This window comes from Mirounga leonina, unplaced genomic scaffold (assembly GCF_011800145.1).
Source record: "Mirounga leonina isolate KUSES-001 unplaced genomic scaffold, KU_Mleo_1.0 Mir_201, whole genome shotgun sequence".
Classification (NCBI taxonomy): domain Eukaryota; kingdom Metazoa; phylum Chordata; class Mammalia; order Carnivora; family Phocidae; genus Mirounga; species Mirounga leonina.
In genome coordinates, this window is record NW_023270504.1 from 31769949 (window position 1) to 31797940 (window position 27992).

Consider the following 27992-nt stretch of genomic DNA (forward strand, 5'->3'; position numbering starts at 1 on the left):
TGTGCAAAAAACTGATCTTAACATTATTGTATATTGACTCTGTACACTTAATTGGCTCTTTATAGGAGACCCCTGTGCTTACCCGAATAGAAAAACAGAAGCGCAAAGAGGAGGAGGAAGAACGTCAAATTCTTCTAGCAGTGCAGAAGAAGGAGCAGGAGCAGATGTTAAAGGAAGAGAGGAAACGAGAGCTGGAGGAAAAGGTCAAGGCAGTGGAAGGTATGTGGGCTTTCTGCACAGTACATGTGGTATGGGAATAGCCCTCCTCTGGCCAAAGCCAAATCAAACTAGGTTCTATCCTAGATCTAAGCTACTTCCGACAATTTCTATTTAAATGTCTTGTTAATTGCACTTTTTCTTGTTTATTCTTCTGGATCCAATCTCATTGCATGTGCATTCCTTCTACACACTTGTATTTGTTATTCTTGGTGTTCCTTTCAGTTTTACCACTTATCGCCCTCATCTGCGTACATCCCTCATGTAAAATAGAAAAAAATATTAAAGTATTGATGACAAGTTTCATAGAAATAAATTTAAGCACAATTGAAATGTGTAAAGAAAAATCTTAAAGATTTTTTTTTTCAAGTATGGCACTATACAAATCTAGATTACTACCATTGATTTTTTTTCTTTTTTTATTTTTTATTGTTATGTTAATCACCATACAATACATCATTAGTTTTTGATGTTACCATTGAATTTTTTTTTTTTTTTTAAAGATTTTGTTTATTTATTTGAGAGAGAGAGAACACATGAGAGGGGATAGGGTCAGAGGACGAAGCAGACTCCCTGCCGAGCAGAGAGCCTGATGCGGGACTCGATCCCGGGACTCCAGGATCATGACCTGAGCCGAAGGCAGTCGCTTAACCAACTGAGCCACCCAGGCGCCCTACCATTGATTTTATTAGGACAAATCCTTTTTCTCAGACTTGGGTCTAGGTTTTGGTCTTAGATTTCTTTTTCATTTGCAGTTAATACAAAGATAATAACTGTCCCTAGATGTATGAGATAGCAATTGTATTTATAAGCTAAACCGGATAAATCATATGGTAACAAATCATCAGCTTAGTTGAATACAGACTAGTATTTCTTCCTTTCAGGTAAATTTAGTGAATTTTTAAATTTTTGAATAAAACTGCACAACCTGGATTTGACTTTTTAATGCAGTGTTTCAGTGCAAAATTTAAATAAATTTTGGCTGTAAAATTTAAAGGATTCTGGCCTTATTGTGTGCGTTTTTCCCTCCCATTCCTAAGTAGTAGTGCCTTCTGTTTGTTCATAGGTTAACCCCATTACTACTGTGATCACTTCTTCATTATAAAATCCTTACTTAGTGCATTTAATCTACAAATTTAGGCTGTGCGACAATATGTAGTATATTCTACTTGTAAAATGTTTCATAGGTTTCATTTCCAATGCTAGATTTAAATTCTCAAGACAGTAACTATGGCTTTAATTTTGTATAGTTTTTAAGGGGACTCTGTAATTTTCAGTGTCGTTTTTTATTTACTACACTGTTCTCATTTGACTTTTACACAGACAGGTTCAAAACTTATTTTTATGGTTTAAACGTTTCTGTACCTGTAAGATTAATAATATCTATGTTATAGATTGTTCTTTAAGTCAAATATATTTTGATCACCCATTCTGTGCCAGGCTTTGTTCTAGGAATATAGATATTAAACAAAAGAAGTTAATCCTTTCATGGGGCTTACATTCCAGTGGTGGGAAAACAGAACAAACAGATATTGTAGAATCATATTTGGAGGTGAAAGATCTAAAAAAAAATAAAACAGGTTTAGAGATAAAGAGTGACATGATGTCGGTGGCATTTAAATAAGCTTGTCAAGAAAGCCCTCTCTGAATATGTGACATTTCGTAATGAAGTGGATGAAGGTGCCATATGAACATGTGACGGGGGAAGACAGAGGAAGAAACAGCAGGTGCACAGGCCTTGAGGAAGGAATATGCAGGAGGAAGGCCAGTATGGACCAAAGAGCAAAGCAAGGAAAGATGGGCAGGAAATGAGTTCACAGAGGTAACCAGGGGTCAAATCACGTAGGGCTGTGCAGACCTTGTTAGAGGGATTAAATAAAAGACAGGTAGTCCCTAGCACACAGCAAGCTCACAAATGATAGTTATCATGGGGAAAATGTGGAGAGAATTTTTACAGGCTATAAAATAGTTACAACAATAAATTTTTCCTGAATTCTTGGAAGCTAAGTAAAATAGGCAGAGGCAGTAATGGATTTTTTTTTTCTTTAAGAGAGAGCATGCAAGTAGAAGTGGGGGGTGGGAGGAGCAGAGGGAGAGAATGATAGAAATTTGAGCACACTCCGCGTTGAGAATGTATTAAGTACAAAAGGCACAAGCCACAAAGGGAGGGAGATTGATAATGTTTTACTACATGAATTGTTTAAAACTTACATAAACACCATAAACAAAATGGAAAGACGAGTCAAAGTAGAAGCTAATTTTAATACATAACCATCAAAGACTTATTATCCAGATTCTTTAAAGCACTTCTCTAAATCCATTAGAAATGCAGCAACCCAAAGGAAAAGGGCCAAGTATTTATAAGCAGGAAATTCACACAAGAGAATGCTAAATGGTCAGTAAACATGAAAATATGTTCAATATCACTCCAGTCAGGAAAATGCAAATGAAAGCATCAAAATTCCTTAGCAATACTTATCAGTTGGGCAAAAATGCTAGTTTTATCATACCAAGTGAGTGTGAGATAACTCCTATCACTATGGAAAGAATAGCTGTACCCCTTTGGAAAGCACTCTGGCAATTCCACTGCTAGGCGTACATCCCAGAGAACACACACATGTGCCCGAGAAGGCGTGTCAAAAGAATTGTCATTATATTATTTACAAGATGCAAAAAATTGCAACCAACTAGAAAGCACTACTGTATTAAGGTTACTAAAGCAAAAATGTTAAAATCTGACAGTTTGTTACGTTTATGGATATTCATTAATTGTTATACTTTAATCTTGAAATCATTTTTTAAAAAATAGTATAGCAAAGTGCCTTTGACTAATTAAAGCAGATATAAATTTAAGTTTATAAGTGATAGTGTAAGAATAAAAACACAAGTCAAACAGAACTAGACAGAGAAAACACTTAGCAGGGTCATGTCATACTCCTAGCCAGGGTACAGATGTGGAGCCTGTCCCTTAGGGAAGAAAATAGAAGATGTGTCCTGGCTTCTCCCTTCCATATTTATGTCTTCTGTCTGACAGTGTTCTTTATCTCCCTGCCTCTTCTTTCCTCCTTACCTTCCAGCTCCCTCTGGCAGTGAGTGTCCCATCAGGCCAGTAGTGGAATGCCAAGTGTGTTTCTCATGGCTAGGGCTAGAGCCAGAAAAAGATCATCCCTGTCTTCCAGCTCCTTGCCAGTTCCAGCTGGCATCTTTCCCTTGTTCCCAGCCAAATTTATGACTACCCCTGGCTTGGTAAGGGCCAGCTGCCAGTAGTAGGGGTGGATTGAAGAGCAAAGACAATTGGTGTGCAAGGATGCCTTTGTAAATACAAAACCCTGAGAGCTTAGATATGCGTATAAAATTCTGTATATGTTTGGATTGAAAGTCTGGTCCTTAAAAGGGGGATGTTGTTTTTCTGAGAGAAAGATTGGAAAGGCCTCAGGTATTCAAAGAAGGATAATCTTCATTCAGTCTTCTATTTTTTCCTTTTTTTTCTAGTTCTGTTTTTCTTCATCCTTGCTCTTTCCTCCCTCTCCTTCCCAGTGCCCTCCCTACCACGCTCATCCCTCCCCAGCCCTTGAGCTCAATATGCATAAAGGAAATGGGTTCCACAAGTTTATATTTTTCATAAAGCTGTAGAATCATCCTAATTACTAAGAGGATGGCAAAAGAAGCAAAAATAATTTTATGATATAGGTGATCTTTGTTTCTTTCCTTTCTCAAAATGATTAACACACATCTAATCTAATCATCTAAAGAGTGCTTAACCTCACTTGTACTGTAATGCACTGTGTTCATTGTAGATCGAGCAAAGAGGAGAAAGCTCAGGGAAGAAAGGGCATGGCTGCTGGCCCAAGGAAAGGAGCTCCCCCCAGAACTTTCCCATCTGGACCCTAGCTCCCCCATGAGAGAAGAAAAAAAGACTAAAGACCTGTGAGTACTTAATGATACCAACAGTAGCTGCCAGTAACATTTGCGAAGCACACTGGCATTGTGCTAAGCACTTTTCTCATTTAATTTTTAAAACAACCCTGTGTGGTAGGTAATAGTCAGTGTTTATGAGCTTCTCATTCTTCTGTATGCCTTTTTGTATTATTATTCTTTAGGTTACAAAAATATTCATTAGGGTAAAATAAAACCCAGGAAATAATGTGCTCTTAAATAACCAGCGTTACTGAATCATAAATTAAGTTGTGGATCATCTAAGTCAACCCTATCATTTTACAGATGATGAAAATGATACTCCCTCTTTTTTTTTGCTTAGGCTTGCTAACCTTCATCTTCATAATTATTTTCTAGAGAATATTTTTCTATATATATTCTAGAGAATATAATTATTTTCTAGACTGTCTAGAGACAGTCCCAATGAACTGTCCCAAACCTTGGTGTAATCAGCTATGTGTCTGTGATTGAATTAAGAGAGCTAAGGAGAGAAGGTGGTCAAAGTTACTATTTCTTATTTTGTGATTCACAGCTTTGAGTTGGATGATGATTTCACTGCCATGTATAAAGGTCAGTTCCCATTCTCAACTATTATTATTTCTGATACAAGTACTCCAGTCAAGTGCATTAATTAAGCTCTTTTCTTTGGCTTTCAGTTCTAGATGTGGTAAAGGCTCACAAGGATTCCTGGCCCTTTTTAGAACCTGTGGATGAATCGTATGCCCCAAACTATTACCAGATTATTAAGGTAGAGGCTACCTTTGCAGTTATACTTACTATGCTTTTTTGTTTGTTTGTTTCTTTCTTTCTTGATTTTTGTTGCTGGTTTTTGTTTTAAGTTTGTTTTAAGTTTGTTTTAAGTTCACCTGTTGTTCCTTGAGAATCAGTTGCTGGATATATGCCAGGCAGTGGCATGATTCCTTTGCCTCATAAGGACTACGAGATGTTTTTCCTCCAGCATGTTGTAATTTAATGTGTCCTATTTTAGGTCCCCATGGATATCTCAAGCATGGAGAAGAAACTGAATGGAGGCTTATACTGTACCAAGGAGGAATTTGTAAATGACATGAAGACTATGTTTAGGAATTGTCGAAAATATAATGGGGAAAGTAGTGGTAAGTGGGGAAGGAGTTTGCTATGGATACACTTACTATATACCATTTCAACCAAGAACAAAATACCTTCTTTTTTAGAAATACACAAAAATAGAGAAATGATTCAGACCTTTCGTTGGGGCTATAAACAAAGCTTACATTTAAAGCCATGGGATTGGCCATTCTGACCACTTAACACAATATGTGCCAGAACCGCTCCTATCCTTTGTGACAAAAGAATGTATCTGTTGGCTAACTGGGCTCAGGTTATTTTTCATTGTCTTAGAGACCAGTCTGGGTTTAGTTTGTACTGCACAGAGACCACTAACCACTGACAAGACTGACCCTAGATTCTTAAATCATCTTGAGAAGTCCGTAGAGTAGATCTCTAGTAACAAAGCATGTATGGCTCCAAGTATAGAAACTTGGAGTCATTTATACAGTAGCTCAAATGGTTTAGCTTAAAAACTAAGCAGCTTTGGGGTGCCTGGGCATCCGAGTCTTGATTTCGGCTCAGGTCATGATCTAAGGGGTCATGAGATCAAGCCCCGCGTCCAGCCCTGCATTCAGCAGAGAGTGTGCTTAAGATTCTCTCTCTCCGTCTCGTGCCCCCAGTTTTGCTCTCCCTCTCAAATAAATAAGTCTTAAAAAAAAAAAAAAAAAAGACAGAACTAAGTAGCTTCAATGACTGTATTTAATAATTCTGCCATTTAGCCTTAAAGAATTATATCTGTCTTGCTTTAAGTTAATAGTCCTAGAGTCCTGTTCCAGCCATATAGCCTAGAGCCTCTTAGGACAAAAACAGTATCTTCATATTGTGTCCATAGCTATACAACATAATATCACTCGGGTTGAATTAAGCTCACGAGTTTACCCAAGTAGCATCTTTTATTGTTCATTGGTAAGAGAATTGTCTTTTATGTACTGTAAAAGCTGTATCTGGAAGTCAGTCCTTGTATCTTCCCATAGAGTATACCAAGATGTCTGATAATTTAGAGAGGTGTTTCCATCGAGCAATGATGAAGCATTTTCCTGGTGAAGATGGAGACACAGATGAAGAATTTTGGATCAGAGAGGATGAAAAGCGAGAGAAGAGACGGAGCCGGGCTGGGCGAAGCGGTGGAAGCCATGTTTGGACCCGCTCCAGGGACTCTGAAGGGCCCAGCAAGAAACAGCAACTGGTGGAGAATGGAGGGAAGTCATTGCCGCCTGCCCGCCGAGCTTCCTCTTCTGGGGATAATCAAAGCAGCAGTTCCACACAACTCCCTCGGGAGGTGGGCACCTCAAATGGCCGAGGCTTTTCTCGTCCCCTACATTATGGTGGGATGCCCAGCCAGGCACCCCTTTTAAACCAGATGGTAAGGAATAACTCAAAATTCAACAGTAGTTTCTCCTAGTTGGTGAATTCAAAGAGAAGTGAAGCCTGTTTAATTCGCTCCTCTTCCAAAGTAATTTTTCTATATATGGATGATTTCTTCTCCCCTCATCTGTCCTTTCTTTATTCATTCTTCGTCTTATTTTAAATCTTCTTTCTTTTAATCAATCTGATGCACTTTCAATGTGGGCAAAAATTGAGATTTTAAAAACTCTTTTTGTGTACAAATCACAGAAATACACATAGCACATAAAATAGACTGTATATCTGTGGCATTAAAATTTCATGTTGAGGGCGCCTGGGTGGCTCAGTCGTTAAGCGTCTGCCTTCGGCTCAGGTCATGATCCCGGAGTCCTGGGATCGAGCCCCACACTGGGCTCCCTGCTCGGCGGGAAGCCTGCTTCTCCCTCTCCCACTCCCCCTGCTTGTGTTCCTGCTCTCGCTATCTCTCTCTCTGTCAAATAAATAAAATATTAAAAAAAAAAAAATTTCATGTTGAGGGGCAGTTGGGGAAAAGTTGTCTTAAAGGGCTCTTGGGGGAGGACGCAGTAGTGAAAAAGAGATTAAGAAACAGCAGTTTTTCTGTCCCGCAGTGAGAGATTGCTTTGGGCCCGAGAACTAGCCCCGATCTGGGTGAGCTCATATGCTAGCCTTCTCCAGGAGCGTCCTTGTTTTCTACCTAATGTCTTCTGTGCTTTCTCTTTTTTTCCCCTCTCCTCTTGCCGTTACTCAACGCCCTCCAGAGGTCAGCAGTACCAGGAACATTTGTCCCTCTTCGAGGATCAGATCCTGCCAATTTATATGTCTCCTCTAGGGTCCCAGAACCACACCCTGGAGAACCCGTACAGCAGCCTCAGCCTTTTGCCATGCAGGTAAGCAGCCTACTCAGGATATGCAAATGCAGAAGGTTCCACAGATAAACGTCAGAAATACAGTCTCTTACCAGGTTCGATTCAATTCAGAATCTTCCATTCTGTGGAGTCTCTTACTATAGATTAAGCCCTTTACACGTTGTGCCTTATTCTGTGGGTCTACTGAACTCTGCTTTCTCCTGTTTTCTTGTTGCCAGCCTCCAGTTGGAATTAACAACCACCGAGGACCCAGGCTAGGCACTCCAGAAGAGAAGCAAGTGTGTGGGGGGCTGACACACCTTAGTAACATGGGATCACATCCTGGATCCTTGCAGCTTAGGCATATGGGTGGCCCTAGTCAGGATGGAAATATTTATCCCCCAACTCAATTCCAGTCAGGATTTATTCCTCCCAGGCATGGTGGGGCTCCAGCCCGACCCCCAGACTTTCCTGAAAGCTCAGAAATTCCTCCCAGCCACATGTACCGATCATACAAGTACATGAATCGAGTACACACTGCTGTCTGGAATGGGAACCATGGTGCTACAAACCCAGGACCCTTGGGCACAGATGAGAAGCCCCCCATGGGGCCAGGACCCTCTCACCAGCCTCGCACTCTTGGTCATATGATGGATTCCCGAGTGATGAGACCTCCTCTCCCCCCAAACCAGTGGACTGAACAATCAAGCTTTCTACCTCATGGAGTTGCTTCTTCAGGGTATATGCGAGCACCCTGTAAATCTGGTGGACATCGGTTACAGCCACCTCCGGCCCCAACGCCAAGTTCTCTTTTTGGAGCACCCTCCCAGGCTCTGCGGGGGGTGCAAGGAGGGGACTCCATGATGGACAGCCCAGAGATGATTGCCATGCAGCAGCTTTCTTCCCGAGTTTGCCCACCAGGTGTGCCTTACCACCCCCGACAGCCTACACCCCACCATTTACCTGGCCCTTTTCCACAGGTAGCTCACTCGGCATCAGTAAGTGTGTCAGCCCCCAAGCCTACCTTGGGGAACCCTGGGAGGACACAGGATAACAGTGAAACACAAGAGCCTGAGAACGACCGAGGTAATTGACAGCATCATTTTTGTCTGACGTCTGACATTTAAACCATTAATTCATAAGGAATCTTTTTTACAAATACTGTCAGACTTCTTTCCAGCTTCTTGAACTACTCAGGGTTGGGCCAGTCATAGTATTAGTCCAAAGATCTGAAAGGATTCCTGGTAGTAATTATCCTTACACAGATGTAGTCCTTACTGTTCCATGCAGTCTTTTTGAGACTTGTAGATACAGTAAATCAGTTCTCAGAATAAGCTTTGAGATAACTACTGTTTTATTATACTTGTTTGTACAGATGGAAAATCCGAGGCACAAAGCTATTGGTTGCCTTCGTCTTGCAAATAAGTGGTGGAGCTGAGATTTGTACCCAGACCCACTCAATCCAGCATCCGTGCTCTCAACCACTACATCATCAAGCTGCCTTTTAAAATGACTGTCTTAAACATTATCATTATGGAATAAATTTTCAGTACTTTAAATTCTAATTATTTCCATCCTTCTATTCCTGGGACACATATTTATAGCCACTAAGAAGCAAACATTGAAGGGATTTCTTAGAAATATCATTTAAGAGATTAACCTGAGGGCACCTGGGTGGCGCGGTTAAGTGTCTGCCTTTGGCTTAGGTCACAATCCCAGGGTCCTGGGATTGAGCCCCATGTCGGGCTCCCTGCTCATCGGGGAGTCTGCTTCTCCCTCTGCCCCTCCCCCCAGCTCATGCTCTCTCTTTCACTCTCTCACTTGCTCTCAAATAAGTAAATAAAATCTTTAAAAAGAGAGAGATTAACCTGAAAATTGAGAAGATGAAAAGTGTAATTAATGCTTATTTCTAGGATAGATATCCACCATGTATTGTGTTATTTTCTTCAATACATGACTGGAGAGGGGCACGTGGGTGGCTCAGTCAGTTAAGCATCTGACTCTTGATTTAGGGTCAGGTCATGATCTCAGGGTTATGGGATCAAGCCTTATGTTAGTCTCTGCGCTCAGCGTGAACACTGCTTTAGAATCTCTCTCTCCTTCTGCCCCTCCCCCCATTTGCACTCATACTCTCTCTCAATAAATAAAATCATTTAAAAAAATAGATGACTGAAGAATAGAAACCTGATCTTTTATCAAATATGAATATTCCATATAAAATTGATGATAGGCCTAGAACTCAGAATTACCTTTTGTTTTTATGTATTTATTTATTTAGATATCTACTGACACTTTTTTTTTTAACTATAATTCCACTATAGTTAACATACAGTGTTACTGTGATTCAACACTTCAATACGTTACTTAGTGCTCTTCATGATAAGTGTGCTCTTAATCCCCATCACCGGTGTCACCCATCTCCCCACCACCTCTCCTCTGGTAACCATCAGTTTGTTCTCTGTAGCTAAGAGTTTGTTTTTTTGGTTTGTCTCTCTTTTTCTTTGTTCATTTGTTTTGTTTTTTAAATTTCTCATATGAGTGAAATCATATGGTATTTGTCTTTCTCTGGCTGATACATTTCAATTAGCACTATATCCTCCATCCATGTTGATGCAAATAGCAATATTTCATTATTTTTTATGGCTGAGTAATATTACATATATTACATATGTGTTGTGTATACACATATATGTATACATATATACATACATATATTACATACACATATATATACATACCACCTCTTCATCTTTCAGTAGACACATGCTTCCATATCTTGATTATTGTAGGTGGTGCTAAACATATGGGTGCATATATACCTTTTCAAATTAGTGTTTCGTATTCTTTGGATAAATACCCAGTAGTGGAATTAATGGCTGATATGGTGATTCTATTTTTATTTTAGTTCTCTCCATACTGTTTTCTAGAGTGGCTGCACCAGTTTGCATTCCCACCAGCAGTGTCCGAGGGTTCATTTTTCTCTGTATCCTCACCAACATTTGTTGTTTCTTGTGTTCTTTTATTTTAGCCATTCTGATGGGTGTGAAGTGACACTGTCGTTTTGATTTGCATTTCCTTGATGATAAGTGATGTTGAGCATCATTTCATGTTGGCTATCTGAATGTCTTGTTTGAAGAAATAGATGTTGAGGTCTTCTGTCCATTTTTAATTGGATTATTTGGTTTTGGGGTGTTGAGTTCTACCAGTTTTTGGTTTTTTTTTTAAGATTTTATTTATTTATTTGACAGAGGGACACACAGTGAGAGAGGAAACACAAGCAGGAGGAGTGGGAGAGGGAGAAGCAGGCTTCCCACTGAGCAGGGAACCCAAAGCTGGGGCTCGATCCCAGGACTCTGGGATCATGACCTGAGCCACCCAGGCACCCAATCAATTCTTTATATATTTTGGATACTAACCCTTTATCAGATATGTCATTTGCAAATGTCTTCCCCCATTGTCTTTTAGTTTTATTGATTGTTTCCTTTGCTCTGCATAATCTTCTTATTTTCATGTAGTCCCAATATTTAATTTTTGCTTTTGTTTCCATTGCCTCCAGAGACCTATCTATCCTCTTTTGCAAGTGGTTGTTCAATTTTCTGAGCACCATTTTTTGAAGAGACTGTCTTTTTCACATTGCATATTCTTGCCTCCTTTGTCAAGGATTAATTGACCATATAATTGTGGGTTCATTTTTGGGCTGTTTCGTTCACTTAATCTATGTGTCTTTTTTTGTGCTAGTATGATTCTCTTTTGATTACGACAACTTTGTAGTATAGCTTGATATCTGGGATTGGGACACCTCCACCTATGTTTTTCTTCTTCAAGACTGCTTTGCCTACTTGGGATCTCTTGTGGTTCCATACAAATTTTAGGATTATTTGTTCTAGTTCTGTGAAAAATGCTGTTGGTATTATGATAGGGATTGCGTTAAATTTATAGATTACTTTAGGTGGCATGGATATTTTAACAGTATCTGTTTTTTTGTTTTTTTGTTTTTAAGATTTTATTTATTTGAGAGAGAGAGCGTGAGCAGGGGGAGGGACAGAGGGAGAAGCAGACTCCCCATTGAGCAGGGAACCAGATGCAGGGTTCAGTCCCAGAACTCTGGGATCAGGACCTGAGCGAAAGGCAGAGGCTTAACCGACTGAGCCACCCAGGTGCCTCAATTATCTGTTCTTCTAATCCATGAACATGGAATGTCTTTCCTTTGTCTTGTCTTTAATTTCTTTCATCAGTGTTTCAGAGTATAGGCCTCTCACCTCTTTGGTTAAGTTTATTCTTAGGTATTTTATTGTTTTTGGTGAAATTGTAAATGGGTCTCTGGCTGGCTCAGTCAGTGAGCATACAACTCTTGATCTCGGGGTTGTGAGTTTCAAGCCCCACCTTGGGTGTGGAGATTACTTAAAAGTAAAATCTTTAAAAAAAAAAAAAAAAATTGTAGGGGGTCCTGGGTGTCTCAGTCGGTTAAGCATCTGTGTTCAGCTCAGGTCATGATACCAGGATCCTGGGATCGAGCCCCCCATCTGGCTCCCTGCTCTGCAGGGGGCCTGCTTCTCCCTCTCCCTGCCGTTCCTCCTGCTTTGCGCGCGCGCTCTCTCTCTCTCTCTCTCTCTCTGTCAAATAAATAAAATATTTAAAAATAAATAAATAAATAATAAAGATAAAAAATGAAATTGTAAATGGGATTGTTTTATTTTCTTTTTCTGCTATTATTAGCATATAGAAATTCAGCAGATTTCTGTATATTGACTTTTATACTCTGTGACCCTACTGAAGTCATTTATAGTACTAGTAGTTTTTTCGTGGTCTTTAGGGTTTTCTATATGTAGTATCGTGTCATCTGCAAGTAGTGAAAGTTTTACTTTTTCCATACCAATTGTGTTGCCTTTTATTTCTTTTAGTTGTCTGATTGCTGTGGTGAGGACTTCCAGTACTATGTTGAATAAAGGTGTTGAGAGTGAACATTCTTGTTTCATTCCTGATCTTAGGAGAAATCTCTCAATTTTTCATCATTGAGTATGATGTTAGCTGTGGGTTTTTAATATATGGCCTTTATTATATAGAGGTATGTTCCCTCTGAACCTACTTTGTTGAAGGTTTTTGTCATGAATGCATATTGTACTTTGTCAGATGTTTTTTCTACATCTATTGAAATGATCATAATAGTTTTTAATCCTTTGTCTTCTTGTTGCATCATGTTGATTTATTTGCCCTTGCATCCTAGGAGTAAATCCCACTTGATTGTGTTGAATTATTTTTTTAATGTATTGTTGTACTTGGTTTGCTAGTATTTTGTTGAGCATTTTCGTGTCTGTATTCATCAGAGATAGTGACCTGTAACTCTCTTTTTTGTAGTGTCTTTGTCTGGTTTTGTATCATGGTAATTCTGGTCTTACAGAATGAATTTGGAAGTTTTCCTTCCTCTCCTCTATCTTTTGGAATAGTTTGAGAAGAATAGATATTAACTCTTCTTTGAATGTTTGGTAGAATTACTTGTGAAGCTTTCTGGTCCTGGACTTTTGTTTGATGGAAGTTTTTTCCCAGAATTTCATTGCTGGGAAATGGTCTGTTCTAAGTTTCCATTTCTTCCTGTTTTAGTTTTGGTAAGTTATATGTTGCTAGTAATTTATCCATTTCTTCTAGTTTGTCCAATTTGTTGGCATATAGTTTTTCATAATATTCTCTTACAATCCTTTGTATTTCTGTGTCGTTGGTTGTTATTTCTCTTTCATTTCTGATATTGTTTGAGTGCTTTTTTTTTTTTTTGAGATAGAGAGAGAGAGAGAGAGCACATGAGAGGGGGGAAGGTCAGAGGGAGAAGCAGACTCCCTGCTGAGCAGGGAGCCCGATGCGGGACTGGATCCAGGGACTCCAGGATCATGACCTGAGCCGAAGGCAGTCGCTTAACCAACTGAGCCACCCAGGCGCCCCGTGCTTTTTTTTTTTTGAGTCTGGCTAAAGGTTTGTCGATTTTACTGATCTTTTCAAAGAACCAGCTCCTAGTTTTATTGGTCTGTTGTATTTACATTTTTTTAGTTTCTGTTTTGTTTATTACTGCTCTAGTCTTTATTATTTTCTTCCTTCTACTGGTTTGGGGTTTTGTTTGTTCTTCTTTTTCTGGCTCCTTTAGGTGTAAGGCTAGGTTGTTTATTTGAGATTTTTCTTGCTTTTTGAGGTAGACCTGTATTGCTATAAATGTCCCTTTTTAGAACAGCTTTTGCAGCATCCAAGAGATTTTGAGCTGTCTCCATGTATTTTTTTAATTTCCTCTTTGATTTCTTGGTTAACCCATTCATTTGTTTAATAACATGTTATTTAACTTCCATGTACTTTTTTTATTTAAGATTATTTATTTATTTGACAGAGAGAGCACAAGCAGGGGGAGTGGCAGGCAGAGGCAGAAGCAGGCTTCCCGCTGAGCAGGGAGCTCAATGGGAGACTCCATCCCAGGACCCTGGGATCATGACCTGAGCCAAAGGCAGATGCTCAGCCGACTGAGCCACCCAGGCATCCCAACTTCCACGTAGTTTTGTTCTTTCCAGATTTCTTGTGGTTGATTTCTAGTTTCATACCATTATGGTCAGAAAAGATGCATGGTATGAATTCAGTCTTTTCAGACTTGTTGAGATTTGTTTTTTGGCCTACCATGTGATCTATTCTGGAGAGTGTTCCATATGCACTTGAAAGATACATGTATTTTGATGTTTTAGGATGGAATGTTTAGAATATATCTGTTAGATCCAGGTGGTCAAGTGTGTCATTCAAAAAGCCACTGACCGGCGTTGGTGGTATAGTGGTGAGCATAGCTACCTTCCAAAAAGCCACTGACCAGACACCTGGGTGGCCCCGTCAGTTAAGCATCCGACTCTTGATTTTGGCTCATGTCGTGAGATTGAGCCTGCTGTCAGGCTTCCCGCTGGGTGTGGAGCCTTCTTAAGATTCTCTCTCTCGGGGCGCCTGGGTGGCTCAGATGGTTAAGCGTCTGCCTTCGGCTCAGGTCATGATCCCAGGGTCCTGGGATCGAGTCCCACATCGGGCTCCCTGCTCAGCAGGGAGCCTGCTTCTCCCTCTGCCTCTCTCTGTCTCTTAGGAATAAATAAAATCTTTAAAAAAAAAAAAAAAAGATTCTCTCCCTGGAACACCTGGGTGGCTCAGTCAGTTAAGCGTCTGACTCAGGTCATGATTATGGGTTCCTGGGACCAAGCCCTGCATCAGGCTCAATGCTCATCAAGGGGTCTGCTTCTCCCTGTCCCTCAGCCCCTCCCCCATTTGTTTGTGTTCTCTCTCAAATAAATAAATAAAATCTTTAATAAAAAAAAAAAACAACCCAAGATTCTCTCTCCGTCTGCCTCTCCCCCGCTCTAAAAAACAATATAAAACAAAAACCACTGCTTCCTTGTTGATTTTCTGTTTGGATGATCTGTCCATTGATTATAAGTGGGTTGTGAAAGTTCCCTACTCTTACTGTATTCCTATCAGTTACTTCCTTTATGTTTGTTATTAGCTGCTTTATGTATTTGGGTGTTCACATGTTGGGTGCATAAATATTTACAATTGCTGTATCTTCTTGTTCAGTCTTACCTTTATGATTTTGTAGTGTCCTTCTTTGTCTCTTGTTACAGTCTTTGTGTAAAGTCTGTTTTGTCTGATTTAAATATTGCTACCTCAGGTTTCTTTTGACATCCATTTGCATGACAAATGCTTCTCCATCCCTTCACTTTCAGTCTGCATGTGTTTTTCGGTCTGAAATGAGTCTCTTGTAGGCAGCATATAGAAGGGTCTTTTTTTTTTTTTTTAAGTCCATTCTGTCTCCCTATGTCTTTTGATTGGGACATTTAGTCCATTTACAGTCAGAGTAATTATTGATAGGTATGTACATACTGCCATTTTGTTACTTGTTTTATGGATGTTTTTGTAGTTCTCTGTTCTTTCTTCTCTTGCTGTCTTCTTTCGTGGTTTGCTGGCTTTCTCTAGTGATATACTTGGATTTCTTTCTCTGTATTTGCATATTAATTACTGGTTTTTGATCTGTGGTAACCATTAGGTGTGTGTGTACACACACACACACACACACAAACCATCTTTTACATATAGCAGTCTGTATTAAATTGATGGTCATTTAAGTTTGAACCCATTCTTTACTCCCACCATGCCTCCCCAACCCCCCCAGGTTTTAGGCATATGGTATCATACTTCATATCCTTTTATTTTGTGAATCACTTGACTGATTTTTATAGATATACTTAATTTTACTGCTTTTGTGCTTCTTACTTTTCTTACTCCTGCTTATGGTCTTTCCTGTCCACTCAGAGTCTCCTTTAACATTTCTCATAGGCCTGGTGTAGTGGTGTTAAATTCCTTTAACTGTTTGTCTGGGAAACTCTCCTTCTAGTCTGAATGATATCCCTGCTGGATAAAGAATTCTTGGCTGCTGGTGTTTTTTCTTTCAGCACTTTGAATATATCCTCTCACTTCCTTCTAGCCTGTAAAGTTTCTGCTGAAAAATGAGCTTATGGTCTTACAGGGTTTCTCTTTTATGTTAATATTTTCTTTTGTCTTTCTTACTTTAAAAATTCTCTTTCTCACTACATTTTTTTTTTTTTTTAATTCCTGTATGTCTTCATGTTGACCTCCTTGGGTTGATTTTGTTGGGGCATCTCTGTGCCTCCTAGATCTGGATTTCTGTTTCCTTCCCAGATTGGAAGTTTTCAGCTATTATTTCTTAAAATAAATTTTCCTCCCTCTTTTCTCTCTCTTCTGCGATCCATATAATGTCATTGTTATTAAACTCGATGGTGCCACTGAGTTCTCTGTTTTCATTTTTTTTTTTTTTCACTTGTTCAGTTTAATTACTTTCCATTATTCTGTCTTCCAAGTTGCTGATTCTTTCTTCTTCCTCTGGTCTACTATTAATCTCCTGTAGTATATTTTTAATTTCAGTTATTGTATTCTTTATCTCTGATTGGTTCTTTTTTGTTTTCTTTGTTGAGGGTCTCACTGAGGTCCTCCACTCCTTTGTCAGGTCCAGTGAGTATTTGTGTGACCGTTACTATAAATTTTCTATCGGGCATATTACTTATTTCCATTTCATTTAGCTCTCTTGCTGTGATTTTGTCCTGATCTTTCCTTTGGGACATACTCCTCGTCTCTTCATTTTGTCTCTGTTTCTATGCATTAGGAAAGTCAGCTATATCTCCTGCTCTTGAAAGTAGTGGTCTTGTGAAGAAGAGGTCCTATAATGCCCTGTGGTGCAGTGTCCCCTGTTCAGAACCTGGCACTGCAGGGGTGTCTCCTATGTGTGTTGCGTGCACCCTTCTGTTGTGGCTGAGCTAGTTTTGCCTTCAATTCAGTCATCTGCAATGGCTCTGTTTGCCTGTTGTGGGCAGGGTTTAGTCCCTGTGTTGTTAGTGGGCCAGTCTGAGGCCACCTTGGGCTTGAGTTGAGTCAGACCATGCGTTTGCCAGAAGTGAGATAGGACCAAACTGCTGGGCACTTTCCTGTGTTGTCCTCCCAAGAAGCTTTCATTGGTGGGGATGGCCTTCAGTCAGAATAGCTATCTGCCTCCAGCCCAGGGCGGGGACCTCAGTGGGACTGGTATGTGTGGTTATCTTCCCCTCTCTCCAGAGCAGCAGTCTCTTTGGAGTGGTGCTTGTCCTTGTCCTGGCTGCTTGCACCTCACCAGGCTTGTGGCACCACTTTGGATGGGCTCCAGCCAAGGGCATATTGGAGGGGCCAGCTCAACGGGGAAAATGCGGGAACAGGGCCCATGGAGTGCCAGTAACTCTGCACCAGTCCACTGCAGGAGGGGACTGCAGCTGACCGGGCTTAGATGGAGGGGATGTTTATGCAGGGGTACACCAGGAGTACACTGTTCACTGTGTAACGAATGTTGGCTCTGCACTGGTTCCCGCAGGTGTCCGTCTGTCTCGGCTGGGAGGTGGGAAGGAAAATGCTGCCTGCTAGTTCTTTTGTTCTTAGAGTGGTCTTCCAAAGATTCCTGCCTCTCCAGTATACGCTCATTAGTAAATAAATCTTCTTTCTATATATGCCAGGTATTTTTCACACTGCTGCTTCTCTGCTCAATCTCAGTGGAGCTGTTTGTTTTACTCTCTCTTTAAGGGGAGGCACTCTACCCTCCTGGCTCTCCCAGAGCTGAGCCTACTGAATTTTAAAGTTCAGGTGGTAATAAGCCCCCCCATATTCTTGGGCCCCTCTGGTTTTCAAAGCTGAATGTTAACAGGGATTGGTCTTCCCTCTTCCTGGGGTTCCTGGCTTGGGAATCTGCTCTGCTCCCTTCTCTGTTCTGCTGCATCCCTCCCTCCTGCGGACAATCCCGAGGATCCACTTGGCTCCTGACAATCTCTTTGTCCTTCCCACCCTCTGTGATGTGGCCTCTGCTCTACATTTAGCTATGGAGAGTCTGTTCTGCCAGTCTTTAAGTCGTTTTCTGGGTTATTTATACTGATGTGGTGTTACCTAGTTATCTAGTTGTATCCATGAGACGAGATTTAGGATCCTCCTCTGCCATCTTCCCCAACTCAGACTTTTCTTTTTTTTAATTTATTCATTTGAGAGAGAGAATGAGTGGGGTGAGGGGCAGAGGGAGAAGCAGGCTCCCTGCAGAGCAGGGAACCAAATATGGGACTCGATCCCAGGACCCTGGGATTATGACCTGAGCTAAAGGCAGACGCTTCACTGACTGAGCCACCCAGGTGCCCCTCAGACTTACTTTTTGAAAGTGTTTCTTTCGAGGGAAGGCCTGCTTTGTGAGCACCAGCTCTAGCAGAATTGTCTTAATACTGATTTCAAATGGGGTCTGGAATTCAAACTTTAGAAGGAGAGTCCCTCTGATGAAACTATGGATAAGCCTCTTTGTTAGTTTCCATGTTTTATGTTGACAAAATAATGAGAAGTGTAGATTTAAATTTTGTTGTATAGCTTGTACCTTTGATTTTTCAACCAACACTAGTTCATTAGTTGACTGAGATTTTAGTAGGTCTTTAAAAGTCATTACGTATGAGTCCTTAATCTTGTCTTTAAGATCTGTTACCAGAATTGTATTTAGATCACACCTGAGCAACAGCTCTGTTGTATATATAATAATAAGACCATATTTCTGGTCTGACATAACAGCAAGGGCAAGAATCCTGAGTTTGTAATTAAGCATTTGAGTCTAGTAAGTTAATTTATTTGGGTATAGTAAGTTTCTGTAATATGTTAAATATGCCTTTTGAGTTTTATCCTGTAGGCATCTTGTTTTGAAGAAATCTTGATTGAGTCCCTGTTGTGTACAAGTACTAAGAGTGGTGGGGAAGAAAACAGAGTCTGTGCTGCTATGGAACTTATGTTCTAAGGGGGCAGACATCAGGGATGCAGCCCTCTTGATACAGATCCATCGTGTCCTGGTCCTTCTTATTATATCTCCATATATGACATGCATCTGCCTGAATTATCGCACACTCACTACTCTGTGACAGCACAGCAAGAGAGAGGCAGGGACATCTCCATTCTTTGGCAGACTTTATGAGTAGCTCTAGAGGTGCTAGGTCTTACCTCTTAGTCTATAAGGAGGGGTTTACAAGGGCCTCAGCATCATGAATCCTTTCAGGGAGTCTCAAATTTTTAGCTGAAGCTTGAATGGCCACATATCCATCTCAATCCCACCTGTCCCTATCTGACTGCTTTCATGTTCTTTTCTACCATCCCCATCGGTATTGTCATGTCAGCTACTGAATTACTATATTGTTCTACATTTTTCTTACAGCAGATCCCTTGCCTGGGCTTGAGGAGAAACCACCAAACATTGGTGCTTCAGAGGGGGTGTACCTCAAACAGCTACCTCACCCTACACCTCCATTGCAGACCGACTGTACCAGGCAGAGCTCACCACAAGAAAGAGAAACAGAGGGCCCAGAGCTCAAAAGTGACTCCTCAGAATCTGGAGACAACTGTAAAGCAACAAAGAGCAAAAATACCTGGCCCCTGGAGAGCAACTATACCAGCCCAGCCACCCAAGGTTGTATGCGAGACCTCTCCACTCTGGCAGATAGAGGGGCTCTACCGGAAAATGGAGTAATTGTTGAAGCATCCCCTTGTGGATCAGAGGGGAAGGGCCTTGGTGGTAGTGGTTCAGAAAAGCCACTCTGCCCCAGAGGCAAAACGCTACAGGAAGCCGTGCCGTGTACAAGACAGAACCCAGCTACACCTCCCAACGCGGACCCGAATCTGATGGGAGGCACTGTAAGCCAGTTTTCCCCCTTGTACATGCCTGGGCTGGAATACCCAAATTCAGCTACACATTACCACATCAGTCCAGGCCTGCAAGGTTTGGGCCCTGTGATGGGAAGTAAACCCTCAGTATCCCATCCTCAGCATTTCCCCCCTAGGGGCTTTCAATCTAACAACCCTCATTCTGGAGTCTTTCCCCGGTATCGCCCCCACCAAGGAATGAGGTATTCCTACCAGTCACCACCTCAGCCTTCATATCATCACTATCAGCGAACTCCTTATTATCCATGTCCACAGGGCTTTTCTGACTGGCAGAGACATCTTCATCCCCCGGGAAGCCCAAGTGGGCTCCCACCTAATCCACCCCCCCCACCAAGGCCCCTCTTCTCAGATAAGAGCACCTTGGCTAATCTGCAAGGCTGTGAGACACTGAATGCTGCCTTAAGTTCCCCAACCCAAGTGGATGCGGTGGCTGCTAAAGTCGTCTCAGCTGATGGACAGAATCCTGGTCCAGAGGAAGAAAAGCTGGATGAATCTATGGAGAGGCCAGAGAGTCCCAAAGAATTTTTAGACCTGGACAACCATAATGCAGCTACCAAGCGGCAGAGCTCATTGTCAGCCAGCGAGTATCTTTATGGAACTCCTCCTCCACCTCTGAGTTCAGGGATGGGATTTGGTTCATCTACTTTCCAGCCCCATGGTGTGATGCTACAGACAGGGCCTCCTTACACACCTCAGCGGCCAACCAGTCATTTCCAGCCCAGGGCCTACTCTTCCCCCGTGGCTGCTCACCCACCTCACCATCCAGTGGCTGCCCAGCCCAACGGCCTCTCTCAGGAGGGCCCCATTTATCGTTGCCAAGAAGAGGGCCTGGGTCACTTTCAGGCTGTAATGATGGAACAAATTGGTACTGGAAGTGGAATAAGGGGACCTTTCCAGGAAATGTACAGACCATTAGGGTAAGATTACATTAGATGGTTTCCTTGGTTTTTGTTTCTTTTTTTCTGAGAAAAGAATAGATGTTAGTTTTAGAAAGAAAAATGGCCTTAGAAATGAAGGTGATAACCTTTAGTGGTCTAGGTCCAAGGAAGGCATGGGAATCATTGATAATTGGAGACTTAATGGAAATGTTTCAGCCTTAGAGTCCAATTTTATCTTCGGCATTTTCTTCCCTCGTGAAAGTGAATTAGCATTTAAATGAGTGTTTAGTTAGATTTTGAGACTGGAAACTTGAGAGCCATAGGCAGAGGTGTCAGCATTGCTGCTAATAAGTTCAGATATTCTGATCAAGGTAAAATAGGTCTCTCTCAAACCCTGAGGTTGTGGGAGATCATATGTAATGTTCAGGTTTTATCCCTTACCTCTCATTTCTTCCCTTAACACTGAATAAAGAAACAGGTTCATCTAGAATTAAAACAAGTCAAATACAGTCCCCATGAGAATTCTTGCAAATGGTGGAGTTTTTAAGACTCAGTGAGGTGATCTGTGATCCAGGAGATTTTCAAATTAATAATACATAAAAGATGGTTAAATAAAGTTGTTTACATTAAAGTTATGAAGCCTTATCATAAAACCAGTACCATCCAACTTAAAAACTAATGTGCCCCTCTTCAGTGCCGGCCTAAAACCGTATCTCCAAAACCTCTTCCCCATTTAACATTTTGACATATTTTTTTAGACTTCACTAAATATGTTTATGTTTTGTTTCTTTGTCTTTTCTTTTAAACCATTGGGAAGTGAGTTGCAGACTTCATGACTGCATGCATCTGCTAGGAATAACGACGTTCTCCTGGAGCACAATCTCAAACTATCATTCCACCCAGCGAAAATAACACTAATAGTGTTTAATATAGAGTCCTTATTTAATTTCTCCAGTTGTCCCCAAAATGTCTTTTATAGCTATGTTTTTTTGTTTTATCTTATTTTTTTTTTCCACCCAGGATCCATGTAAGGGTAATGTATTTACATTTGGTTGCTCTGTCTAGTCTCTTAATTTACATGTGTTCTATCATCGTTTTGTTTCATTTTGTTTTTCAAAGATTCGAGGCTAGTTCCCATGTACGATGTCCCAGATTTTGATTCTTCTCATTGTTCCCTCATGTTTGAAGTCCAGTTAAACACACGTCAAGAACACTACCTAGGCGGCGTCATGTACTTCCTGCATCACATCTGGAGCACAAAATGTCGCTTTGTCCCAATATTGATTCCAAATTTGATTACCTAGATAATTACGGCAGTGTCTGCATGAGATTTTCATGATTAAAGTATCTCTTTCCTTTCTAATTAATATATCTTCATTAATTCTTAACTGTTCTTTCTTGTGGCTATAGGATGCAAATGCATCCAGTCCAGTCACAGTCCTCGTTCCCAAAGACCCCAGCACCAGCAGCATCCCAGGAAGAGCTGCCACCACATAAGCCCCCAACACTTCCTCTTGATCAGGTAAAAATTACCAAAACCAGAACTTTTGTCATTCTTCCAGGTGGCAGGAAATAGTTCATTGTGAGTTTATCGTGATTCTGAGAAAATCTTTTAAGGTGTCCTTTTAATAGAGGAACTTGAACTGGAAAGTGCGTCCTGTCCTACTGGCAACCAAGGTAAAAGGGCCACTCAGGCCCTGTGCTACCAGTGGATTCAGCAGTGGGAAAAATCAAGAGAAGACCGAAGTAGCTTCTGTATTGTTTCCATGTGTTTCTCTTCTTGTGGTAACCAGCTGTTTGGGGATTGTTCAAGACTCATGTTTCCAAACTGGCCACTATCATTTATTTTGATATGATAGCTTTGTATTTTTTTATCCTTTTCCATCTATTTCATCTGAGAGAGACAAGGCAGTCAGGTTTTTAAAAATAGCTCCCTTTGAGTGCTGCTTTTGTGCCAATTACTGTGTTCTGACTCCCTCCATGCACTATCTCATTCCTCTCTTCCCTGACCATTGTGAAGTAATTGTCATCAGCTACATCAGTATGGTTCCCTAATGTGCAGGGAATCCTATCGCACCTGAGTGATGAGGTTGGGATTTGCATGCAGAGGTCCGGAGCTTGAGAGCCCACCCTCTGGAAGTAAACTGACAGCTGAAACAAAACCAAGCCATTTTCTCGGATGGAGAGGAACATGTACAGCTCTTTGGCTTATTGAATTACTTTAAACAACACAGTTGTTAATTTTGTTTAAATTGTCTTTATTTGCTTCTCTCAGAGCTAGTCCAAGGAGGAAATAAACCCCAAGGAAACAGAAAGCTGCACATGAAGACTGGAACATGGAAAATTTAGGGAAGCGATCCCTGCCCACCTCTATTCCTGTTAGCCTGCCACACCCCTTCACAGTGCATCCCATCATGCCGTCCAAGAGCTGGAGCCATTCCCGGAGCCCTAGAAGCATACTCTTTAGACTAACACCAGCTTTGCAAAGGTCCTTGGTTGGGGATCTCTTGTATGGCTGATGGTCAAGAACAAATGAACTGAAATTAGTGATGGCTTTTCTAAGTCCTGAGACTCTTGTTCAGGGAAAATCATCTTAAACTTGGGGGAGAGGGTCACACTTAAGAATGGAGTGGTGCTTGTAAACTTTCATGAGCAGCTAAACTCAGGTATATATTTGGGGAAGGGACTACTTGTAGTATTAATGTGTTTTGGAGCTGGGTCCAGTTTACAGAATTTTCATGTTGCCTTTTAAAAATAATTTTTGTTGTTGGTGGTGAATGTATTGTACATAAGTGGGAAGGGTGGGTGGGGATGTGGAAGAAATGGAAGTCCTAAGGATGGTGGGCAGGCAGCACTGCAGTGATCCTTATCTGTTTACAATCATGTCACACTGAATACTTTTGGGAGCTGGAGAAGAGGGTAGGAAAAGTTTACTGTAGTAAATTGTCATTGTTTCCTCAGTGGTTAACCGTCCTTTGTTCGTTAAGGGCCTTCTTTCCAGTCAGCCTGAAAGGTACCGTTGCACTGCCCCGATTGTTGAGTTTCTCAGTCCGGAGGCAGAGCACTCGCACACGGCCTACCAGAAGAATCAGCCTAGAAGACAGGCTGCCCTCTCATCCAGCGGCCCAAAGCCTGGATTTCAGAGAGCAGTGCCCTTCGTGATTTGCCACCAGCCCTACCAGATAGTTGTAAACCAGTATCAGGAATTGGGATCACTAGAGTGTTTTGCTTATTAGAATATAAAATGAATCGTCCTCTTCACAGACCTGCTGCCGGGACTGTGATCTGATAGACATCACACAAAGCTTTCTGGCACGAATCACATTTTGTGGAAGTGACTACTCAGGTTTGTATATGTTAGTATCAATAAAGAAATTGCACAGTTTTGAATAGGAAAAATGTATTCTATAGATTTACAATTTGAATTTAGGAATATCTCAGTATATATAGTTTTAATTCATTTTAAGTGAATCATAGTAAAATAAGTCATGGTGATTTAAAATAGCTTTCAGGAATGAGTTCTTGGAAATCATTGGTCATATCTGTGATAGGAAACAATTTTACAGTATTAAATTACTTTTTTACAGTTTTAGAAGTGAATTACACTGGATTGTCCTTGTTTAGCATTCTGTATTTGATTTTAGCTGAGATGCCACCAAAGTTAGGACTCCTATGTTTTAAACTTTTGAATATCCTACAAAGAAAAAAAAAAAAACTAAGGAAAAATGCCCTGAAATTAACAGATTTTTGTAAAGAATAGCATATTTTTAAGCATGCCTTCGGGATAGTAGAAAAGCCTCCATATAATATTAATCTGCTCTAGTTTCTTACAAATTCAGCGTTGTGAGGGGCCGTTAGAATCTTTCCCTCCCAATTCCAGCATCCTTGATGAAACGTGGAACTATCGTGTTTCAAGTTTGCTATGCTATGCTATTTAGGATAAGAAACAAATTGGAAATATCCATGTTATACAGATGGAACACAAGACACCAGCTCCAGTGTAAAGAAAATTCATACAAATAAGGGAATGCTTATTGACCTGGCGTTGTGGCTTATGGCTCAGGCAGGATTGAGAGTTGTGTAGGAACACAGGAGCCTTTAAGATACGGTGCACAAAAATACAAATTCTTTTTCTCTAATAGACTCCAGTTTTAAATTTGGTGTGCTTTTAAGTGGAATGAGTTTTGAGGCTGTGTTCTCATTTGGTCCTGATTCTGATTAGAAAGCTGTCACTGGCATGATCTGGTTTGGAAGAGTGAAGACGTCCGCGCTGTCCCTGTAGGAAGAACAGATCTGATGATTGAGCTCTTGAGCTAGTGTAAGTTAACATGGCCGATGCATTACTCCTTCTGTTTTTGTGTCTGTGTAGAAGCAGGGAGGAGAGAAAGACCACCTGGCCTTGACAGCTGGCTCGGGTCTAGTTAGAGCTGGTCTAGACCCAGAGCGCTCTGCCACTGACAGCCTTTCTCTTCTCACGTGAAAGTCAGTGTGAGTGACAGGCCTTTGCTGCCTGACTCGGAGCACAGTGGCCACAGGGTCTGTTCCCCTGGCGCTGAGGTTGGAGGTATTGCTTTGTGCTGAATGGCCCTGGGGCGTGTGTAGGAGTGGACCATAAGCAATGGTTGGGCTGATCTGTGCCCTTTCTCCTTCCACCCTGCGTGAGTAACCTTTTCTCCTCGCTCTCCCAGCCCCTACCCCCTGTTACCTGTTGCTAGAGAAAAGCTGTGAACAATATAGGAAGAAATCAAATGTAGAGAAGTGAGAAAATGTTAAGGAAGAACAGTATCAAGGACTGAACTACTGTATCATCTCCTAACACTGGGAACAAGGGCAACAGCAGACTCGGCAGCCTTGTTGCGTCCCATGTGGGAACTGAGTCGTGCATTAACAGCCCTTGTCTGCTATCTCCTGAGCTTTTACTGGTCTTTGAAGCCCAGATCTGCTATAAGCAGTCAGGAGCTGCAAGAGAACACATGTGACCGTTGAGCTGCTTGATGGCTGATCGCTCTGCCCCCAAGCACGACCTTTTCTTCTCTCCTGTTTTTCTCCTCTGGCACTTCTCTTCCCACGTGTCTTAAGCAGATGCACATGCATTTGCCCTCTTGTCCATGAGGGGATGGTGGTGTGTGATATGTTAAAACTAGAAAGTCGTGCGTGAGGAGGTCCTCAAAATGATCTGCTGTCGGGCTAGGAGGACTCTCCCACAGTGTCCGTGGGCCGGCTCTTGGGAGTCCCCAGGAGGGGGTAGCTGGGCTCCACGGGGAATGAGGAAACTCACACTGGTTGGATTGAACAGTCCTGGCTAGCCTTTATTAGAGTTGTTAATAAGTTAGGATCTTTTTTCCCTAAGACCCAGGAGAAATAAACAACCCAGAAAGAAAAGTAAAGCTTTTTGGAAGGTTTCTGGTTTGGGTTTGTTGTTTGTTTTTTCCCTCAGAGTCTGTTCTTTTAAAAAGTAGCTGTTGGCGGAAATTTATTATGGTAGATGCATGTGAAGAGTAAGTAAGGGCAAAATGTGCAGATTCTTGTTCATATAACTTCTTCCATCCTACCTTCTAAAAATAAAATTAAAGCCACTCCGCCTCTCCTTAATCACGTTCGTTTGGGTTCGGGCAGTGCACATGAGCTGCTGCTTCACGATTCTTTTATTCTTAGTGAGCCCAAGTGAGACTGCTCTCAAGAGGCAAAACTCTGTCATGCTCGTCTTCTGAAAACGTGAAGACCTGTAGGGTGTGTGTGCACCTTAGTTCACTCAGACCCCAGCTTTCAGTGTCGATTCACTGTGGCCTAGTGCTCAGACCTTGAAGATGCTTCTCGTGACCATTAGGTGTCGTTACCCCATGGCATTTGTCTGCTGTATTATTATTTATGGTAATTCCTACTGGAGTCAAAGAGGATGCTAAGTGCTGTCCAAAACACACAAAATCCCAGTGTTACAGTCATCACAGATGTCAGAAACAAGCTCTCAATCCATACGACTTGGTTGAATTTTTCTTCCCTTTTTGAAATTCAGATTTATAAATAATATACTGCTCTTAAACCCCAAACTGAAATTTCACAGCAAGTCTTAACCCAGCAGTCCCAAGGCAAGGGCAGTTACATAGTGTCAGAATGCTTTCAAAGAAATGAAAGGCTTAGAGTTTTCTAGCATTATTGCTACCTGCCCCCACCCACCTGTGACTGTCAGTCCATTCACCCCTGCCAGATTCTGAATGGACCTCCAGTGAGGAAGTCAGCTCCGTGTGTGTGTGAGTCAAGGACTCTTAAACCTCCGGAGTTTCTGGAATGCAGTGTCCTGGCTAATAGTTTTCTGTTCAACATTCTAGTGAGAATACTGGGAATTTTGGTTGAGCATGAAGAGGCTTTTATTCCTGGGCTCACATCACAGTCTAGGAACTAAGAATGTGATTGAGATTTGCTGCATGAGAAGAAACCGCTTTTCCTTTTTTGGTGGGTTGGACTTTCTCTGTAATATGGAGCCTTAGGACACCAAGCCTTGCCCTGTTTTTCATTTAGGAAAACAACCTGAGTGAACATTTTTGCATCCCATCTCTCATATGAAGCTGTGACACAAGCTTTGTCTCCAGGTTGGATGTTTATCTGTCTCTGCTTTGTAGGCCTTTGCTACCCAGAAATTTAGAGGGGCTGTCCCCCCAGCTAGTCTTTGTCTCTCACTGTGTACCAGGGGACTGACTGACTGAACTTTTATGTAGAAATGCCTAATAACCAACTGATTGTCCTGCATGTGTTTTTGAAAAGGGTGGGATGGGGTTGGGAACAGGGGGTGTGGATATTGAGTAAGTTATTGAAATGCTGAACCCCGTTCGGTATCCTTCGTGTGACCCCTTTTCCCCAGCTGGGACTCGGGTACCTCACTCTCCTGCCTTGCACACAGCTCCTGGGAGCCCAGGCCAGTCTCCACCAGCCTGCGGCACACAGTGTCAGGGATTCTTTGCTCCTGCTGCAAAAGCCGTGTGAACTTTCCTGGCCAGTACTGGAAAGGGGAATGCTATTTATTTTTATATTGTGTATATTTTGTCGTGGTCTGCTGATTCCCTGTTTCACTGAGAGCGACACTTACCTCAATAGTTAGTTCGATATTGTGTGTTGGATAATTTTTTAAAAGAACTTTTTAAAAAGCTTTTTGATCCTCAGAGGTCTGTAGATTTATTTCCATATGAACTGGTTATTTTGTATAAAGTACATTCTTAAAATAGCAAGGCTCTGATATGTGTGAGTTGTGTGTGTCCACGTGTCACTTTTATCATCGGGACAGAGGTTTGAACTAGGCCCCAGCCTGTCTCACCTGGCTTCCTCAAGGTGGGTGGGTGGTGTAGGGGCAGGCAGCGGGAGCGTGCCCTGTGCAGGCGATGATGGAGTGTGCTCTATGGAG

The 27992-nt window shown here is 41.5% G+C and overlaps 1 protein-coding gene and 1 long non-coding RNA gene across 7 annotated transcripts in view; both read left to right on the top strand.

Annotated features, from left to right (window-relative positions):
- Nucleotides 1-23390, top strand: part of LOC118025817 (cat eye syndrome critical region protein 2) — a 171008-nt gene extending 147618 nt beyond the window's left edge. For 2 of the 6 annotated variants that reach the window (XM_035028552.1, XM_035028555.1), the window contains 10 exons: nucleotides 66-219; nucleotides 4014-4143; nucleotides 4685-4722; nucleotides 4809-4900; nucleotides 5141-5267; nucleotides 6216-6604; nucleotides 7365-7493; nucleotides 7691-8537; nucleotides 19216-20638; nucleotides 22010-23390. In XM_035028552.1, the coding sequence (XP_034884443.1) occupies nucleotides 66-219; nucleotides 4014-4143; nucleotides 4685-4722; nucleotides 4809-4900; nucleotides 5141-5267; nucleotides 6216-6604; nucleotides 7365-7493; nucleotides 7691-8537; nucleotides 19216-20638; nucleotides 22010-22175 (3495 nt within the window). In that variant the 3' untranslated portion in view covers nucleotides 22176-23390. The remainder of the gene's footprint in view (nucleotides 1-65; nucleotides 220-4013; nucleotides 4144-4684; nucleotides 4723-4808; nucleotides 4901-5140; nucleotides 5268-6215; nucleotides 6605-7364; nucleotides 7494-7690; nucleotides 8538-19215; nucleotides 20639-22009) is intronic. The other 4 variants (XM_035028554.1, XM_035028553.1, XM_035028556.1 and 1 more) reach the window with 4 other exon arrangements.
- Nucleotides 23391-23419: 29 nt separating this feature from the next.
- On the top strand, nucleotides 23420-27815 carry LOC118025818. Its single transcript, XR_004683396.1, has 2 exons — nucleotides 23420-26924; nucleotides 27116-27815. It is a non-coding gene; the product is annotated as an uncharacterized LOC118025818 (long non-coding RNA).
- The last annotated feature ends 177 nt before the right edge of the window (nucleotides 27816-27992 follow it).